Source organism: Malaya genurostris, chromosome 2 (assembly GCF_030247185.1).
Source record: "Malaya genurostris strain Urasoe2022 chromosome 2, Malgen_1.1, whole genome shotgun sequence".
In the NCBI taxonomy this organism is placed as follows: Eukaryota; Metazoa; Arthropoda; class Insecta; order Diptera; family Culicidae; genus Malaya; species Malaya genurostris.
This window is the reverse complement of record NC_080571.1, coordinates 45295051-45316880: the sequence shown is the minus strand read 5'-3', so window position 1 is coordinate 45316880 and position 21830 is coordinate 45295051. Positions and strand designations below refer to the sequence as shown.

The following is a 21830-nucleotide window of genomic DNA, read 5'->3' as shown; positions in this document are numbered from 1 at the left end:
ACAGATCTTTTACCAGAAAAGCAGCTACTAGAATAAACCATTCGCACGAAAATAATTTTCCACAACAAACTACCTTCCATAAAATTTCTAGAATGCTCATTAACTGTAATTTTCAAGGCAATAATGTTTATTTCAAGCTTTGTTAGTCTGAAAAATGGAGTCTGGGTATGAAATCATTTAGCTACATTTATTTAAATTCAAATATAGCTTTCTTAAATTGTGTATTAGTTTCCAGATAAGGTCTATAGTAACAAGCTAACCTTTCATCGTTACTTCGTTACTTTGAATCTTATCGATAATTCACTCGCACTCGAACAAAATGTGTGAATTTCATATTCGGTCCAAATATTTCGGTGATATTTGGTCATTTCTGTCTAGTTGCGGACGTTTTCCCCGATTACCCAAAGCTAGGGGCTATCCCTCAGTTAAGTCCGAACGAGCGGCAGCGAGGTCGGACAGCAGGTTATTTAAAACGATGAGGCATAGCCGCATTAAACCTTTCAAAATCACTGTAAAATAGAACAAATTCTATTAGGCAGCATGTTGATCTGTTATGCAAAATGACTGTTATGCCAAATTATCATTATGCCAAATAACCATTATACCGAATGGCGCTATGCCAAACGTGGACGGCCCCGTTCCTCGACAATAAATTTCTGGAGAAAAAGCTTTGACTTTTTATATTCTGGAGAATGCTTTTCTGGGAATCAGTATTCTGGAATAATGTACTCTCTGGGAAGTGCTTTTCTGAGGAATGGTTCGTTATGAAATTTTCCGACAAAATGGTTTCGGGGAAATGTTATAGATTCGATATAAAGTGAAGTTTCGTATGAAGTTAGCGGCCATGGGATTTTTTAAGTGATGATTTACTTTTGAGGCTTTTTGTACCTTGCCACCATTCCAACACGCAGAATCCCACGCTGCACAAAATCGACTGATACCTTGAACTTTTTACCGACATCTCAAATTGACTTGTTTGCAAAGTTCTTGAATTGTTGCACCATTCTCATTGTCATTTTATAGTCCATTGGATTACACTTCCTTTCATCAAATAAACAATTTTTACGAAACTGTGTTGGTTTCGCACTTAGCAACGGGGGTTTGAGCAAACCTGATATAAAAACTAGGTTCGAAACTGACTCGATTTTCAGTTCAACAACGCTAAAACTAGGTTCGAAACTAGCTTCAAATAAACGGTTTGACAGCAGTTAGGGTGGAAACTGGGTTAGGTTTGGCATCAAGCGATACTACACTGTAAATAAGATTTAATCAAATTTTTCAAGTTTTTACTCATACGATTTAAAAGTTGCAAAAGATTTTCGTTATGCCTTTTTATCGAAAACACTCTTTACCCAGACAGGCGAGAAGAATGAAAAAACGAAACAGAACTATTTTAATCCAACTAGTAGAGTAATGATGTCTTTCTCATATAAATCCTGTTTTTATAAATATTACCAAGGGATTCTAAAAAAAAACATTTATATAAATTTTGAATAATAACATAAAGGGTATACATTTTGAGCACACTTCACTCAAGCACTTCTTCTTCTTTTTCTATCTCCGTTCAGTTCTGCAGCTCGGAGAGTATCCGCACGGAGAACCCGCAGATCACAAAATTTAAAAATTTTCAACTAAAATGTTGTTGATTTAACTAACATATCTGTTGATTTTGTCATAACCATTCAGGTAACCGAAATTGTTGTATTCAAATGCTGTCACTTGGCGGAGAATGAAGATAGCAAAACGCAGAACAAAAACCTCTTCATTTCACCAGAAGCGTTTCATATTGAAAATTTTCAATGGTAAATGAACGTGATTTATGTTAGTTACATAGTGGTCGTTTTATGTAAGTGAAAAATGCAGAAGAATATAACAGTTAATTGTAAAACAAGTTTTCCATGTGTTAAATAGATATTCTTACAGTATAAATGTTTTAATTTCATCTGAGAGTAATATATTCTAGGACAGTTCATGTTAAGGTTATTAAAACTACTTAATGCTTAAAAAATTGCTGCTAAAGTGAAGTGGTACTATTTGTATTTTCTTGAAAGTGTATCTCTAGCATTAGGTTTACCAGCGAGCCATTCTGCAAGTGAAGGAAAAATTTCCTAATTCCCTGTGACCATTTTTCTGGTGAGTTCTCTTGTGAGAATTGTAATCTTTTGGTTCATTTCCATATCCTCTGTGAGTTTAGTGATAAAGATATAAGCAGTTAATTAGGTAAAATTTCGTTGTTCAAGCAGTGAACGATTAGCTGCCCCCCGAAGAGGCTAACAGTAAAAAATATTTATTGCAATTGGCGTCTTAAGTTCAAATAACTGAATAATTGATTGAAACAACTGAGACATTTTTTTGGTTTCATGCATACAAGTAACTTTGCTGGGATTATGTCTTTGCTCAATTGCACGAGTGACACCTCATTGAAACGTTTCATTGTTCGCCCAGGGTGTTTGGCATTGCTCAACTGAAACGTTTCATTACTTGTTTGAGGTGCGTGTCTTTGTTGCTAAGCTGCCAGCACGATAAATAAAAAATGACAGATTAGTTAAAACAACAGTCGATTAGTTGTACCAAATTTTAACCAATCAAAATAAGAAAAACAACTAATATTTTAGTTGTTTTGCGATCGTTGGCTTTTCCGTGTGCGTGACTACCCTCGCGATCTCGTTTAATGTGCTTTCCTCGGTACAAATCTCTTCAACGACGTTATCCACTCGCGCGTTGGGCATTTACCTACGTACTATCTCAAACCTAGGGCATTCGAACACCACGTGTTCCAGTGTCTCCTCGACGTTCATTTTTCTCCATGCATTCTGTTTATCCACGTCGATAGGTTTGTTTGGACTCCTTCTCAGCACTCTCGTACACAGTCTGAACTAGATCGGTTGCCGATACTTCTTTGCGGAATCCGAACTGCATCCCTGACAGTCTGCGGCTCGCCCTCCGTACGCTTCATCAACCTGCTGAGTATATCCAGCATACCTGGATTTGGCAGCAATACCAACTTCAGAATCTTACACATTTCAGGAAAATTTCTTTCATCCACCAATTCCACTTGGGCTGGAGGTATTCTTCGATTTCGCTTTACCGCGTCCGCAAGCTCGTCGTTGAATACTTGCTGATCCCCAGCGTTTGGTCGATCTTCTTCTTCGTCATACGGTGTTGGCGGCCATGTAGTTGCATCGTGCATGGGACAGAGACTTTCCAAGATTACTTTCAGCTTGTCCGGACACATTTCAGCTGGTATCGACTAATCCTTGATCTTCGCCATTACGACTCGGTTCGCGTCTTTGCAAAGGTTGGCATCTGCTTCTCGATACAGCTCCTTGTGGCAACTTGACTTGTTACGTTTGATATCACGTTTGAAAGCGGCCCTAGCTTCCCGAAATACTGCCAAGCGCTCCTCTCAGTCCGGCTTCGTCCTTACTCTCTGAAACCGCTTCCTGTCTATAAGGCTTTTACTTCAGCCTCCTCACCCAATGATTTACCCATAAGCTCCTGCATAGACGAGCTTTTGTCCGTAGGGTCCTCCTTTAATACGTCTCGCTTTCACAACGCTCTCACCCAAGACTTTTAGCTCTGGATCCTCTCTGATCTTTTTTAGAAGCGCCGCGTTCGTCATAGCGTCGTTAGCCTTGACAACAACAATACAGCGTCCTTGTGTCTTCTTACCAGGTAGAGGCTTTTCTTTTTTCTTCCGCTGCATTTTTCTCATTTTCTTCACTTTTGTTAATTTTTCTTTTCTCTTCTGTTTCTACAATGGTAGGAAGCGAAGAAAGCGTACCAGTTTTATTTGCATTCATGTCATCCAGTTATGCCGCTGATATTACCCATCCATCTTTTTCCTCGCCAGTTACAAGGACGGGTATAACGAAATGAGTTAGTAGATTACTTCTTGACTGGGTTCGGTTGCCAATTCTGCACCTAAAGTCAGAAAATGTTACCATCCGAAAGGCGATTACAATATTACAAACATAATAATTGAAACACCTTTCTTAATACACCGAGTGTGTGTGAAAATCCTTTATTCTACCCATTAAAATAGTATCATTACAACATTTATATGATTCTATCCTCGGCCATTAGTATTGTGAGATTATGAAACAGCCCAATAGTAACTTTCAAACGAGTTGAAGTCTTCCGTGATCGATTCTTTCATCGCCGAGAATTTTTGTTGCATTGAATAACCAATGGGATTATCGATTAGGTGACATCTAACATTACATCACTCAAACCGGAATTGTTTGCCATAACCAGGCCCGTACCCAGGATTTCATTTCGGGAGGGGCCCAAAGATTAAAAAATAATGTTACTGAAGATTGTTTATGTACCTAATTCTCAGTGTGCCTTTTACGGCTGTTTTTAACAGACACTTAAAACTTTTCCACTGGAACTGATTTTGTATTACGTTTACTGTCTTGTTACATGTCTGAGACATTCTAAATAATTATATGTTTTTGATTTCGGGAGGGGCCAGGGCCCCTCAGGCCCCCCCTCTGGGTACGTGACTGGCCATAACCCTTCCAAATTTGATTGACATTGTTAGCTTTCAAATATGCCCAAGTCTAACGAAATTCATTGAGTTATTTGCGAAGAGATTCATCCGATGAAAAATGTGCGGTTATTCGGTTACGTCACTTATACTATTATATCTTCAGAACCAGAAATGACAATCATTTGATTTTCGAGCTTCCCCCAAAATTCAATAGTAGCTTTTCAACGAGCCCAGACTTTTAGAAATCGGTTAAACCACATCTCTGAGAAAAATTAACGGAGAAAAGCAATGCGTTTTGTCGGTTACGTCACTTATACCATTATATCTTTGGAACCGGAAGTGGCAACCATTTCACAGTGGCCAATCGTTGGCCAGATGGCAAAATTGGAATTTTGTTTATTCTCAATATTATTCCACACTATTCACGGGTTCAATTCTGAAATTTGAACTCAATTCGACTAATCAAATCTGTTCAATTGAAAAGGATAAAACATTTTCGTATTAGGCTTAGAGTTGAGTTTGATTTAATAAAACTACAAGGATAAGCCCCATGGGGTTGTTCGAGCCATTGATGTGGAACAAGGTAACCAAAATTTCTAATGATCTACAATCAAACAGTTCAATCAATCGTCACACTTTTGAATCCGCAATTGCACGAGAGCCTGATTAGATTGATCTTGATTAGGAACCAACACCGAACATTGTTTGTTTTATAGCCGACGAAATCACACCAATATCCCAAATGTATGCAATTATATCTTTGACCATACTTGCGATACGATTTTTATATTTGAGCTTTTCTTCACCAAGCTAATGTTCAAGTGTTGTATGCAAGCAGTTATTTTTATAGCGTATAAGTTTTCATAAGTTTCTCTACCATTCTGCGATAAACTTTTTCTCATTATCAATCGAGTTCATCTTATATAAATTAGAAATTGATCTTACGCATTCAAAATTTACCCTGGGGTAGTTGTCAATTTCTCAGGCGAAACGACATAACAGGGAATTTCATCCGAGCTTGCATGACATAAGATCAGACCATACCAATTAAAACTTCAAATCGTTTTATGGCACTTTTTGTCTTGCTGTCTAGCAAAAACCTACCTCTAGCATGCTACGCGTGGGACTGAAACGTTAGCTATAATTTTGCTTCTATTTATAGGTTCGTGTGCTTCCAATAGCTTCGCTTTTGCATCGATTGCCCAATCAGAGCGATGCTTTCCCACTGATATATATCTTACTTCTTCAAAACCTTCGTCTATGGCAGGGAAATCTGATATGCCAGAGATTTTTAGCAGACAAAATAGGACAAATTTTCAAACATTTATAATTGAAAATACGTGGATTGATACATTCAAATCGAATCGTAAAAATATTTCCAATCAAATAATGAAATAATACACGGAACGACCGAAATTAGCTCTGCGCCTAATTCGTATTACTGTTTTTGAATTAGTTGATTTTAACAACAAAATTTCCAAAATAACTATAAAATTAGTTAAAATTGAGAATTTATTTGCTGAAAAAAACTCTTATTTTTAGAGAATGTGTTTAGTTGGCGAATATTCTGGACACAAACCAGCAATATCTCAATCCAACACGAAATTCTCATTGACAACTAATTTTGTTTTTAAAATCAGAAAATTTGTTTCTATTTATCTATCACCAGTTTATTAGCCACAAAATTCATGAGAAGTGTCAAAACAAAACAATCCAATAAAAAGCTAAAAGGGACAGTCTTGTTGAAACTGCTTGCAAATTGTTTAGATGTTTTACGCATGTGTTACGATATATCCATATATAAATTTCTAAACCGGTATGTAAAAATGACGTAAACTGTTAGTGGAAAGTGTACTTATTCAGAATTTGTGCGCATTTAAAGCGATTGTGCGTAATAATGTTTTTACGCGGAACAGTGAATTGAGTTTCGAATGTTGCACTCTAATTGTACATGTCAAATGATGTTTTTTGTATCTTCCAACCTTCCGGGACACGCCGTTCGATGTACTACTTGTATTCGGTTTTTATTTTCCGAGTGCTCAAAGTTTTCAGTGAGAGAGTCGATTTCGCGAAGTTGAATGAAGAAAACAGCGATTTAGAAAAAAAAGGTTCAAAAAGAAGTTTATGTTTCGCTTATGTCTTTTTCTCCAATACAACATCGTATTTATACCTGCCAATATAGAAAAGACAACCGCGACTGAAATTTTTTTCGGTAGTAGTGTGCCATCTAGTGGCTAGTAGTCATTACGGTGCGTTATTTCGGCGACAGAGCGCCATATAGCTGCAAATTGCAGAAACCAATTCAACCATTTATGTTATTTGAAAATAACGTTTAATCTCTCTAATTCAACTAAAAAATTAGTTGAATGGATATGAAGTGTGCCTTAGCTAAGAAATGACAATTGGTGAATTCAACTAAAAAAATAGCCATTTCAATAAATATTTTATTATTATCAAGGAAATTAGAATTAAAAAATCTAAATTAGCAAAAGTAAGATTTTTTTAGTTGTCTCAAAAAATAACTAACTAAAATCAGAAAATCAACTAATTTTTTCGCCAAAATGCTGATATCGATCTTTCCGTGTATTAATAATTGATACAAAATATACTGAGCTGTGAGTGTTTAAAACCTGACCACATTTCTACGTGTACCTATTTTACCTTGAGTTTCTGATTTGCACCCCTATATAGAAAATAAAGATGTGTTCCACATCAAAATGTGATTTTCCCATAAAAATAAAGCTTTAAAACTATGAAACCAGGATACGCCACGGTTTGGGTATAGGTGAAAAAGTTAGGTTAGAGTATATGCCTTCGAATGAGTATGGGTTGATTTAGTGCAGACTTGCACGAATTTTTCTAAATTTGAAATATAAACAGTTGAATTGACTGCGCATGTTTAGCCTCCAGAAAGCGCAATTTTCGCAACTTTTACTGCTTCGCTTCCATAATTGCAACGGTAAATTTATACTAAAAATTGTCTTATTGGCGACAAATATTTTGTACCACGCAATTAAATAACGCGGACCAAATGAGAGTAGAAAATAGTAACATACAGAGTTCTGATGTTCATTATTTCATTCCGGATTTGCATATTTCAGTGAAAGAAAGTATCAACATGCTGTACGAGATCCATTTATGGAATTCGAAAGGGTCAAATTGTGGAATTCTCTACAATATCAAACACTGTTCGGAGCATTTCCTCATTTCCTCGTTTGGTGCAAATTTTGCACTGCGAAAAGTGCACAAAGCCTATCAAATAATAGTAGATTTGCACTAAATTGATGATTTTTATCTACGATTTGCAAAGAAGCACTCTTTATAGTTCTTTAGATAACATTTGGAACCATTAGAAGGGTTGGTTTTGCATAATGTTCCCCATCGTTGTCCACTTTTCGATATGTTTTGCCCCAATGCAAGCGACCAGCAGCAGAATGACGCAATCGATCTTCTTTGAAGAGAAACTGGCTCTGCGAACGTCTCGCAATTGATTCAATACTGAACTGAATTCTTGAGATTGGAACTGGGCTGTGGACCTTGCTATCAAACTGTAATTTTTAATTATTTGAAACCGAAAATGTTATTCAATAAATTGATATTTCATATTTCCTATGCCTTGTAGCAAAAATTATGTTGATACGTTGTATTCAACAAGAAATATTAATGATAAAAAAAATATCACTTTCTCAGAAGGGTCAATATTCATTGTTTAAGAAGGCTGATTTATGCTTTTTATTATACATAGTTAGAAAGAAACTTGTAAAATTCCGCTGGGTCAGATGTACCAAAAGGCATCCAACAGAAATAACAGAATTTTTCTAGCGATTTGTAAATTACTTGGCTAGAAAATCAATGAAATTAGATACAAAAAATGATCGAAAACGACTGGGATTTGAACCAAAGATCATTAGATCACAAAGAGCGTTTGTGTATCCATTGAACCACAACAACTCATATTATGAAACTTAGTATTTTTATTGCCTTTCTATAGAGAAAGGTAAAAACGAGTTTTTTTTTTAAATTTTACGTGTCTATCGAGTGACAATTCGCCGAGCTACTTGCTACTAGCATACTGGAATCGAATCGAGTCTTGTGGCGCCAGACAATCGTCACTACCGGCTTAGGACACATCTATTTAGCGCTGATCTAAGCGAAAGCACACTTCAGTACTGTACCCGTGAACTACGAGGCGTAGCTTTAGCGTAAAACAAAAATCCTCCCAGTTTACGCAAACGGTAATGCTTTTTTTTTCTTCCGAAATGAGTATTTATTTTTGGCGGCATGTGTAAACATTACGCAAATAATTCTACGGACGGTGAGTACACCTGGCTCGGTACTCTTCGTGACGTAACCCGATGCGATGAACTGGCTGCCGGTGGTCGAACACCGGAGTACCGGACTTCTTCCCATGTGATGCCGAAACATAAATACCCAATAACAATTAAACTCCCACAAAGTTACCGAACTTGCCACATTTTTTTGTACCGATTGGAATCCGAGAAAATCATGTAACCGCCCCTCCTCCCCTCTAAATACCGTGGCATTTGGATTAGTTTGGATGGCGCGAAAAAATCCGAATCATTTTTATTGCTGCACATTCTGGCGCATTTATTTAGTTTGAACTCGGAGAATCGGCCAGGCCAGATCTGCTGGGCATACCAACTACGGGTCGGGAGGAAATTAAGAACTTGTTTAGTCTCTTCGCTGGGATGGTTTAGAAAGTGTGTATCTGGTGTTGTGGCTAATTTGGACGGGGTTCTGCCAGGAGAATTTTTTTCTTTGCTCCGGTGTCTTTCCTAGTAATGCGTGCGTAATCTAAATATACTATATCTACTCGCCAAACGGCGCGTACACACACACACTCTATTCTGTATACACTATCAATTTCGCCAGACGGCAGCGGCTTTTTTTTGCTAGACTTGTTTCAATCTTGCAAAAATCGTCGACTGGCAAGGCCAAACAAAATTGGTGAGTACTGGTAATGGAGCTGATGGAAGGTTTTGATGGGACTGAAGATGAATTTATTTGATTTTTGCGCGTGTGTTTTGAGCCGCTCGGGGAGTAATCGAAAGTGATTTATGGGAACCTTGAACAACTACCGCGCGCACGCAGTTGCCTGGGGATTAGCATCTTGAACCACTTTACGCTCTAGTAACGGTTAGCTTTTTGTTTTTTTTGCTTTTCTCATCTGCCTTTACTTTGTAGTTCTGGACCTACAAATTGCCATTCGATCCGGCACTTTGGCAGGGAGTTTACATCGAATCTTCAGCGGAAGCAGTATCATTGCAAACATATGTGCTCTTTCGAATCGGCTAAGAGCTACGGGATCAAAATTTACTATCATGGATTCCACGATCGTTGGACTATTGTGGTGTAGTCGTGAATTTGTGTTGTTGTTGTTGTTGAGATCGGGAATGGCTAATTACAGATAACAAATTGATCGGATGGAAAAACAAGTGAGAATCTTGAAACCAGATTTTGTCAGAGATGAACTCTATAATTTTGCCCGGTTTATAAAAACACTGTGTTACAAATTAGAAAAACCGTTTCTCGGTATATTTTTTGAAATTTAAAATTCCTACTCGAGATTTTTCCAATTCGACTTCAAAATTCAATTTCCAGCGTTTTTGAATAGTTTTGTTCTGTAGCTTTCCAAGAAAAAGTGGGTGGGTAGTACCAGAGACATAACTGGAGGACGTGAATACAAATAAAACTGATTCCTTCACACTTTCAAATATCAAAAATCGTTCGTATTAGTTCATTGATCGTGTGAATAGAAACTTTTACTGCAAGAATTTTAACGGTCCATTTATACTGAAGTATGACTTATTGATGACAAACATGCTGCGCAAATGAGAGTAAAATAATACAACAAACAATGTTATAGTTAACTACTGTTGAGTAGTATCTACACCAGAACCTGAATTCTGGACGTTCAGGAACTGGATCTTAATTAAAGAACTAATTTCGGAACTTGAGACAGGATCCGAATTCATTTGCAAAATTCAGGTTCGGAATACAGATCCAGAATTCAGTTTATGTATTTAGCTCTAAAATCCTGGAACTAAACTCATTTTTAGATTTTAATTTTGAACTTGAATTGCGAACCAAATCTTGTACCAGAACCCAAGATTCGAAATCAATTCCAGTATGCAGGTTCTGAATTCTGGAAATTAATTCTGAAACTGAATTTAGGAATTGAATTCTGAGACTAAATTTAGGAATTAAATTCTGGTTCGGAGTTTAGATTTGATATTTTGTTCCAGAATTCAGACCTAAAATTCATATCTCTAATTTTGTTCCAGAATTTTGAAGTAGAGTTCCTGAAACAAAATTTTGAATACGAATTCCGAACTTAAATTGTGGTGCTAAACTTAAATCTAAATCTAGTCAAGAGCCAGTCCCAAAATTCTAGTTTCCAAATCTAGAATTACGTTTCAGTTCCAGGGTTCTGTTTTGTGGGTTCAAATATGTTGGCACCAAATTGACACGTGGGTTTTCTCGTGAAACACTTTATTAGTTTGTCTAGCGGTTTATGTTGAACTGCTCAGTGGCATTGCAACTAAACATAAGCTGTTATGTACTGACGGTTCGAAGATAGGACATAAGGTATACGAAAATCGTTATGTGTCCTATTCTCAAAAATTGATTAACCTAAACTAAATGAACAATAAGACGATATCGAAATCACCCAAGCTAATAAAAAAAGTTTATATGGAAGATAGTGCTATAGCAGTACGAGTGCGTGATCTTCGTTTAAACGTTTACGATGAATTTATTCGAAAAATCATTATGCAGTATGGAGAGATTTTTTACACGAAACGGATGTAAAGAAGAATTAGGCATACGTTTAAAGAATAATTTATCTTCTTATTTAATTTTCAGTTACGACTCAAGAATTCCACGAAAATCGCAGATCACCTACGACCATCAACTGCCCACTAGTCAGAAATTTGTTCACTACAGTGAGCGTTTCGAGAAATCAAGAAATCATCTATCAGTCGGTGTTGAACAGTCGTTCTACCTAGAGTTTCATTGATTCAAGGCTTCAGTCTTTTTCAAGGCTACCTGAATCACTAACAGTCTTTTTAAAGACTAACAATTAGTCAGTCTTTCTCAAGGCTATACAAAGAGTGATATTCTAATATAATCGATCTTTTTCAAGGCTAAGAAAAAATCAGCCTTCTTTAAGGCTAGCTATTCAAAGAACTATTCTTCGAACTAATCAGTCTTTATTAAGACCACCACAAAATCAGTCTTTATCAAGACTTTTCCAAGCTAGGAGTCTAATCGAGGACTAATTTAGCCTAGTTAATTTAATTTCTAATTTCATTCATTTCAAAAATGCCTGCGTCCAACCGGAAAGGCAACTAGCCTAAGGCTAAAAATAATTCAATGCGGAATAAATCACAATCCGTTATTCACCATTTTTCTAATAACATTCACGATCTTATAGAATCTGAATGTAAAAATAAAAGACAACGGATGGAGTACCCTTCAGTTGATTCTATGCCGTCCAACAATATTTATGAGATCCTTCCTGAATCCGATTGTGGCGACATAGAAGAAAATTCTTCCAAATTTCCCTAAATGGACGCTTGTCGTTCTGGGAAGAAACATCAATCTATGCCACCAGTGACGGTGTTGACTTCCGACTTTCTACTTTTCTCCCGGAAGTAAAAGTCTCATTTCAAATGGGACGAAGAGAAGAATGTCGAGTCTTGGTTGATGGATTAGAAGATTATGAACGTCGTATCCGATATTCGTTCAAGAAACTTCATGAATTTTATTCATATGATATAAAATCAGGCAGACCCTTCAAGGCTGTCTTGAAAGGCTTATCAAATGATCAAAGTACTGATGAAATTAAAAATGAACTAAAAGAATTGCTTGGTTTTGCCCCTTCCCAAGTAATACTTATGAAAAAAGAGCGAATGGTACTTCTAAACCACGCTCTGTAATTTCCCATGAACTTTACCTAATACACTTCAATCGAAGTGATGTAAACAATTTGAAAACTTTAGAAAAAGTACGTTTCATTTCCCACATTAAAATTCATTGGGAACATTATAAACGGCATAATGGTATTGCAAACTTCACGCAATGTCGTCGTTGCCAAGGCTTCGGCCATGGAAAAATTGTCATATGGATATATATGGTGTTTGAATTGTGGTAAATCGCATTCGAAAGGCGTTTGTCCAATGAATGAAACCACTGATGAATTTTCATGTTCAAATTGTGATGGAAATCATAAATCCAATTATTTGAAATGTCCTGTCAGGGAAAAATTTTTAAACGCTTGTTCGCTTAGACATCAAGTCAAATCAACGACCGTAAAATTTACAGAACATACCTGAAAAACAAAAACCGTTACAAATGCCACGCCTAATTCTTCTAAGACACTTATTTCTTCGAATTTAAAACAAAAAACAGGTACGCCTTTCAATGCGTCTTCTAACGAAAACAATTTATTGACAGGTAGATTGACCTCGTCATTATCTTCTTCTAATGACAGTTATGCTTTGGTAACAGGTAGACAAATACCTCTTGATTCTTCTAATGTAAATAATCGAAACACCTTCTAGTTCATCTTTTAACGAAACCAATAGATAGATCGGCCAACTCATCTTCTTCTAATGGCAGTTCTAATGGCAGTCTACCTACCAATATTCCTTCAATGCCATTCGCTTCTTTAAATGAAGTCGATGATAAAATGATGATCTACGCCTTAAAAAAACTACCTGGAGTTCAGACCTTAAGATCTACCAGAATAACAGTAACTCGTGATTCACTGATATTTTTGGATAACTGAAAATATTCATGAAATAGACAAGTAAGCAATCTGGAGCTCCATGACTATGGGCAGCATTGAAAGATTATACATAAGCTGCGGATTGCTCATGCAGATCTTAAGATTTGTTTTCACTGAAATTAGTGAACTACTGCGAATACACTTGAAACAGCTATAAATAGACAAGTAAGCAATGTGAAGCTTTGAAAATATGAACAGAAAACAAAAAATAGACATTAGCCGTTGTAGCCCAGTGTAGTCTCTAAGGACAATATTCCCAGTAGTTCGTGGATCATGGTATATCTTTAATGAATTTGCAGAGTCTCAAAATATACTCAGATGGTCCTAGATGGTTTTGCGTATGTATAACGCTCGGATTTTTTATCTCGAAATACAGTACATTTTACAGAAAAAACGGTATGCAAGTAGCTAGATTTTTGCCTTTCTCTATAGAAGGGTATTAGAATTGCTGGAAAACCCGAATTCGAACGGAGCTTCGGAGACCCATAGTGTTATACACCATTCGACTCAGATCGGATCGATCGGACGAGATCGGAAAATGTCTGTGTGTGTGTTCGTTTCGAAGATATTTATACGCGCTCAATTTTCTCGGAGATGGCTAAACCGATTTAAATAAACTTATGCTCGTTTAAAAGCTACTGTCGGGCCATTGATCAAGTTCAAAGATCAAATGGCTGTAACTTTTGGTTCCGGAGATATGATTGCATAAGTGACGTAACCGACAAAACGCGTTGTATTTTTACCCCTCAATTTTCTCGGAGATGGCCAAACCGATTTTAACAAGTCTAGGCCCGTTTGAAAGTTTTTGTTAGGCCATTGATTAGGTTCAAAGATCAAATGACTGTGACTTTTGGTTCCAGAGATATACTGGTATAAGTGACCTAACCGACAAAACACGTTGTTTTTTCCGCTCTAATGTATATAAGGGTCACTTTTGCAATGACTGAGCGGAAACATATATTGGAGAAGCCAAATGAATGAAAAACTAACAGAAAAGATGATTTTTTGGGAAAAGATACGATCAGAGACAGGACTCGAACCTGCGTTCTTATGCATTCAGTGCTACTGTGTCTGACTGGCGTTTTAGAGCGACTAAAACAAAATTCAGAGTGGCGAAATGGTAGCGCGTATGCACGGAATGCATAAGAACGCAGGCTCGAGTCCTGTCGTATCTTTTTCCAAAAAATCATCTTTTCTGTAAGTTTTTCATTCATTTGGCTTCTCCAATATATGTTTCCGCTCAGTCATTGCAAAACTGAACTTAGTTATGGCGGCTTTACGTCAAACCAATTAAAAATTAATAAATCGTATACAAGGGTGCCAATATTTTGGGATCATCCCTAATTTCGTAAAGCCCTAGTGTTCAAAAGTTTAAGATCCTCGAAAAAGTCCTCAGGAAAAATTTGAGCTAAATCGGACATGGGTAAGGGGCGCTGCCCGGCGGTTAAGGTTTGAAAATTTTTGATCTTGAAAAAGCACCATGAAATTTGCGAAATCGATTTTTTTTAAGGCCAAAAGTCTTAAAATTGCATGAAACGTCGAGATTTAGAGTCATCTAAAAAAATCATTTCATTAAATGACTCATTGGTAGCTTTCAAACGAATCTAAGACTATGAGTAAATTAAGCGGATATAAGAAACTGCGATTTGTCGGTTACGACTCTTATAACATTATATCTCTGAAACCGGAAGAGTTTGCCTTGAGCCTTCCGAACTTTATTGTTGTCCTCATATAGAGTGCACCGAATCAATGTATGTATCACTTTCAAAAAGCTATAACTTTTCATACATTTTGTCAGTGACAGTAGTATTTTTGCAACCGTTGCAAAAATAGAGTCAGAAGAACTGCAGCGGCGTAATATGATTTTGCGTGCGTACCTTAAAATTCTGAATTTCTCTCATCATGCCGTGATTTAAACCGGTACAACAAATACCTAACTGTAGATTGGAAAGAAAAGGTGACCAAAATGGATCTCCGTATAGTTAAAAATATGACAATTCTGAAGCAATTGAAACAGTTTTGTAAGAGATGTGGCAAAACAGTCACAGTACTACACATGTATGAAGTTCAAAAATTACCGAATTGCAGTGAACGGTAGAATACGGTGCGAAAATCTCGTGTACATAAGTTCTACACCCGGATTTCGACAAAGCCCCATTGTCGTGGGCGATGTGAAATCAGACTTTCGGCAGCTGCTAATCATAATTTTGATGTTACAGAAAATGTTAAAATGCATAAGATGTCAAAGTGTACCAAAAAAATTCATGTTTTGGCAAGCAATTTGCTAATGTTGGAAGCGCAAGCACTTTGTTTGTGACCGAAACGATCAACGGGCAGGTATACATACATAGAGGAGACCCTCCAAGAGCCTTTACATCCACTCCTAAGGTCGCGCAATGGCCCTACGCTTTTCAGGCCGGTTTTGGCTCCGAAATTTCACTCGAAAGACGTGTTGGAGCAGGGATGCCAGGTAAAAATTTCAAATATCTTCAGCCAGGGTTGCAAAAGTCTGTATTTCCGAAAGAAAAAATCTGCAGTCAGCAAATATGTCTTGCTGGCAGCAATTTCTCTCTAAAGTATGATATACTGATTTTCAAAATTTCAAAAGTCTAGAAAATTTTGACGAAAGTCTGCGAAAACCTCGATTTTCATAAGTCAGCAAAAGTCTGCACAAAAAAAAATGTCTGCAGCACTATGTACGAAATCTGCACGATTTACATACGAATCTGCAGATCTGACATCTCTGTGTTGGAGTTATACAAGGCTAGTGAGGTCAACTCCGTGCCGGAGAATTTCAATCTCTCGAACGCACCAAAACTACCGCAATTTGAAACATACTGGGCCATCATGACGCAGACGCTTCGGAAAAATCCCAAAGAAGTAAAATTATAGAAAGATATGAGCAAAAAAAAAAATATTTTAAGGAAATAAAAATTCGATCAAAAAAAAATCAAGACCTTATGAGTAGTGCTAGAAAAAATGTTCGTGCAGGTTTGAAGAAAACGGGCATGGCAGAAGTTTACAAAGTTTTTTGATTTAATTCCAGGAAAGCTGAAAAATTCCTGTTAGCAACTTTCAAATAAGCGTAACTAAAGGGTGATTTTTAAGGAAGTGTAGGATTGAATTTTCGAAAAAAAAAACAAAAAACACTAAGAACTTGAGAAAATTGATGAACTCTTTATTGGAATCGATAGAAATATCAATATAATTTGATGATTTAAGATGATTTCATGCGCAAGGTCCAATTTTGGTACACTTTCTGCAACATATCAGCCGGTATTGCACTAATAATGCCACCAGTCCATAATCCGCACCAAACAGTGACTTTTTTGGGATGCATTGGTAGCTCTTGCAATGCTTCTGGTTTCTCGTCACTTCAGATGCGGCAATTTTGTTTGTTGACGTATCCATTCAACCGGAAATGAGCTTCGTCGCTGAACACAATTAAACGATTAAAAAGTGGTTCTTCCTCTAACACCCATTCTTGATTAAATTATAGACCAAACTGAGCAAGTTAGTGTTAGAAACCAAAAAAAAAATGTGTTAGAAACCAAAATGTGTTAGAAACCAAAATGTGTTAGAGCGTTTGCGTAGTTTGCCTTTTAAATTTGATCAATGAAATAATATAAGCTTTCAAACGAGTTTGGGATTCCGCTAGCCAGCTGTCATACTTGAATTTGACTAGCATAGATTCTTACAGTTATTGTCATAATTGTCATGTTTTGTGAAGAACCGGCTGTGAAGTCTGTTGAAACAGAAGACCAACAGAAATATTGAAATAATACAGGGTTGCGCAAAGGAACCTGACTTATTTTGTTCTATAGTTGAACTTACGAATAGTCTTGACGTACGATTGATTCTTCAAAAACGCGGTGAGCAACACTTCAGTGTTCCATAATGGAAAACTACTGGACGAAAATAAATTTTTATTCGTCTACTTTTCGATGCTGTGCTCGGTTTCTCTCTTCCTTGTTTGGTTCCACCGGAGAACAAAATGTGTCCGGTTTCTTTGCGAAACCTTGTATATAAATTTGGAAGTATTATGCAAAAGAAATCTTCAAAACTTTTTCCCAAACTTTTTTTAATTTGCAGTATTTTGATGAAACTTGTAGTAATATATAGGAAGTAATTAATAATAATAAGAAAAATCAACAGACATCGTTGAAACAGAAGATCAAGTTCCATTTTGAAAAAATAAATAAAAATCTTCATCACAATTTTCCAAATACTCCAGTAGATACTTTGAAATTCATTGTAACTTTTGTGAGGATGGAAAAATGTGGAAATAACACATAATCTTAATTTCAAAGACACCTTCAGTTATTGACAAGCTAGTAAACATTCCTCTATTGCAGAATGTGGGAGAGACCGGGGCTAGGCCGGACACTTTTGGGAATGTGAAAAAAGCATCCACTATAACTAGGTTGGTGGTTCAATGCATACGGCGCTGGTCTTACAAGCCAGTTGCCGTATGTTCGAGCCCCGACCTGGAAGAATTCATAGAGCCAGTAAGATCGTAGTGTACCAGCCATGCAATGATTCTGTACGCTAAGAATCGGTTGCGAAGTCTGTTGAAACAGAGAGGCCAAATTCCACAAAAAGGAATGTAATGCCAAGACTTGGCATTTACAACTAGGTTTTTACCCAAGCCATCTATACCATTGTATAGCATCAACCTTCAGCTACAATTCACACCTTGTGGGTTGGACAAAAATGCATAAGTTTCGGTAAAAAATCGCGATGAAATGACCAGCTAATTGACGTCTATCTGTCACATGAAAATGCGTTTACAAAGTCAATCCATGGATTGAAATAATTGCTGGTTTAGAATATACTTCAGTTGCCCGGTTTAACCACGTGTCCGGACTAGCCCCGGTCTCTCCTATCTTAGAATGAATGATACCATAAATCAAATAAACATAGATTTCCCAGTGTAATAGTAACGTAGTTGAGCAACCCGTGACACCAAAAGCACCGTCTGGTGGAGAATGGGTGCGTAAATACTCCTAAAATGCATGCAAAAAGTTGCCTGCGCATTTAACACAACCACAGTAGCTAATGGAAAAAAGTACACCCGTTTGTCACTAGAGGTGCTGTTAGTGTCACCGTACAGTGAGAAATCTATGTTTATTTGATTTATGATGATACCCAACAAAACCAATTTGCTTGTGAAGTGAATTTAACCTGACTGAATACCCATTGACAAATTGGTATAGAAATCGAACAAACAAGAAAAATGATGTCCTAACAAATAAAACATCCGCAGAGCAGTGTAAATTATTTATCATTCGGAAATATACGATTTTCCGCACATGTTTGTTGTTCATATTTATGTTTCTTTGTTGTCCGAAACATGCTCGAGTGACAGCTGTTGGATGAAACGCACACGCACATGTCACACTGTGCTCTCGGCTGGGTTGACAATCTCACTGTGAATCCAATTTCATGCGTAAATATTCCACCACCACCGAAATTTTCACCGAACGTCAATTCCCTAGCAATCAAAACGGATGTGTTTACTTCACGTTTAGGAAATGATTTCCCCAAAACATGACAGCGCGCCACTTGATGTGAAGAGCGCCGCTTAGGATTTTGAACCGCCGTTTGACGCATGGGGGCCTGGTGTTCTGACGTCTTGCGGTGGCCGTGCGGCCATCGGTGCTTCTCCCATTGACCGGCAAACTAACAACCGAAAGAGTATTGATAAATTTAAAATTTCAATGTCATCTTTTAGTGATTTTTTCCCGTTGTTTTTTTCTTTCTTGTTCTGCTTTCAGTTTCACGCGCAGACGGTCGTAGGCGGCCACGGTTCGGTCGGTTCAGTTTGCAACAGCCGCTTCATGTATTGACACGTGAACCAGGGGCCGTGAAAATCCGCCGGTGCGCGGGCCCACATCATCCCCCGTTCGAGCTTCCAGATCGAAGACCCTGGCAGTGGCCGTGGCCAGGGCGGTAGACAGGACGACGACCTGTTTGTTGGCACGATCGGCGGCTTCCGCCATTGGTGCTGCACCTGCTCCTGCTACATAATGACGACCCGCTGGTCCTCACCGAAATGCTGGATCTACACGGGGATCGCGGTTGTGGTGTTGATCATTTTGACGTTGATAGTGTGCTTCATGCACCACGGTAGTGCCAATCAGCCCAAACCGGCGCCACCGGGGGCAGTTGGGGATAGTGTTAACCAGTTCGTTGATAGGACCTCACAGGGCGAGGACGATGATCGAATCATCGCGGCCGTCGCGGCGGCTTCGGAAGCACCCCCGGGTGGGGTCAGTTCAACTAGTAGTGCGCCAGGTGAGTGATTTTTTTCTGCTCTCTCCCTCTTATTGAAACAAATAACTAAATTCCTCGCGACTAATATAAATCACTGGTAAAAATACCAAAACCGTGTTAAAGAAATGTAGCAAATTTGTCGGCAAACGAATGAAATATGTATGTTTATGAATTCAAATACCAACCAACACCATCGAACGGGGCCAAATTCGCTTCCAATCCAATCCAATACGCAGATGTCACCAGGCGACCCGTTGGATCTATTTCCAAACAAATAGTTGCTCGCTTTATCTTGCCTATCGGCAGCTTGGATCTGACACTCGGGGTTAATCCTCTGCTCGGAAACATGCGAAATTTATCGATTCACAGTGGTCAGTGGGAAATAATTTATGCAAACTACATCTGGCAAGTCCCTGGCTGGCCTGGTCCCGCCCGGTTCGATTCTCTCTAAATCTCTCGTAGCAACCGGCGCGCATCCGCGTCCCTGCCGTGTGGAGGAACTATTTCACTCTATACTTCTTCGCAAAACACCATCCAGTTGAACAAAAAAAAAACGGGGAAAATTTATGGGCAAGCCATGCACGCAACCTTATCCTGGACCATGATCTTGTAGCCGGTGCGGAACATGATCCATGTGTCAGAGAGCTTTCGCAGAACTTTAATTGCATGTTTTCCCTTACCTCGACCAATGGATGTGGCCAAATATGGAGCGCAGCGCAGCGCCAGGCGGTTGTCCGGCTAGGACACATTTCTTTTCCATCCGAACAAATCGAACTAGATCTTGATAAGAAAATGGGGCTGTGGGGAAAATTGACTTTGAAATGTTGTGGGCAGGAGATAGGCATGCAAACGAACGATCAACGAGCATACTTTTCTCCATTCCTGGCCGGCCGAAGGTTGACTGTACGTGTGCACGAGCGGTAGCCTAACTCACATCGAATGGTCATGTTTTATTTAGATGAAAAATCTAACTTTGATTGCTACCGACCTTGCACCCATGGGGACCCCCGCGGGCTGCGCGTAGGTTTTGTGGAGTGCGGTGGGGTAAGAGTGACAGTTCGAATGCTGGAATGCATTGGATCGAACTATTCTTGATGCCTGGGAGATTTTGAACTGTTTTAGCTTGCTTCGATTGTGTTAGACTTGGACAGTTCATAAAAGTAACACGGAAAGAAATCCATTACCGTTGTCATGATTGAAAAATCACAATATGCCATAACTCGTCTTTTTTATTCAAAAAACACCTAATGTCTATGTCTTGTATAAACACATCATATATATTTCATGCTGAGAGTGTATTAATATTCAAAAGTATCGTTCTTTCTATATGCAATGATGACCACGAAAATGGGGTTCCCTGGCTTTTAAAGTTGTTGCAATGACAAGTTTGTAACCTGTATCTGAATTATGAAACTGAATTCTTGAACCCAAATCTTGTGCAAAATAAAGTTCTAAAGAAATGTTACTTTTTTCAGAATCCAGCTCCAGAATCCTAGTTCAGAATTCAGGAACTCGATCTGAATCTGTATTCTAGGACTGGAGCTGGATTTTAAAACTGTATTGTAGAGCTAAATTACGGATTCAGACCAGAATTCAGTTTCAAAATAAGGTCCTCAATTCAGCTCTGGAATTCTGGTTCAGAATTTAGTTCAGGAAGCAAGATTCAGAACTATGAAACTAAAAAGTAAATTCTGAATGAGGAGTTTGAAACTTAAATCTAAAATTGAACACTGAAACTAAAGTTTCGAATCAGTCTAGAATTCAGTTCAGGAACTCTTGTGCAGAATTCAAATTCTGAATGTTTGAGCTTTTGGAACTTAAATTAAATTTGGATGGTGGAATTGCATTTTTTTAACCGAGTTTTGAATCTGGTTTACGGAACTGAGTTCTAGTTTTTAATTCTGAACCTGTAACCTGGATCATAATTTTGGAACTGAATTTTTAAACCAAAATCCTTACCAGAATAACGTTCTAAAGCAATGTTCCTTCTTCAAAATTAAATTCCAGAATCCTGGTCCAGGAACTCGATCTCTAATCTGTGTTCTAGAACTGAATTCTGAATCTGGATTTTGAAACCTGATTTTGGAACTGAATTCTAGAACTGAATTTTGGGAATAGAATTTAGTTTTGAAACTGAATTCTGGATCAGGATATTGGTCTGAACCTGGATTTTGTTTCAAGAATTCAGTTCCTAAACTCAAATTCGGTTCCCTGATTCAGAATTAAGTTCTAAAATTCAGTTCCGGA

At 37.9% G+C, this 21830-nt stretch overlaps 1 protein-coding gene across 2 annotated transcripts in view; it reads left to right on the top strand.

Annotated features, from left to right (window-relative positions):
• The window catches only part of LOC131429877 (A disintegrin and metalloproteinase with thrombospondin motifs 9), a 589623-nt gene that overhangs the window by 182816 nt on the left and 384977 nt on the right, over positions 1–21830 (top strand). For both annotated transcript variants that reach the window (XM_058594313.1, XM_058594312.1), the window contains exon 2: positions 19085–19604. In XM_058594313.1, the coding sequence (XP_058450296.1) occupies positions 19337–19604 (268 nt within the window). In that variant the 5' untranslated portion in view covers positions 19085–19336. The remainder of the gene's footprint in view (positions 1–19084; positions 19605–21830) is intronic.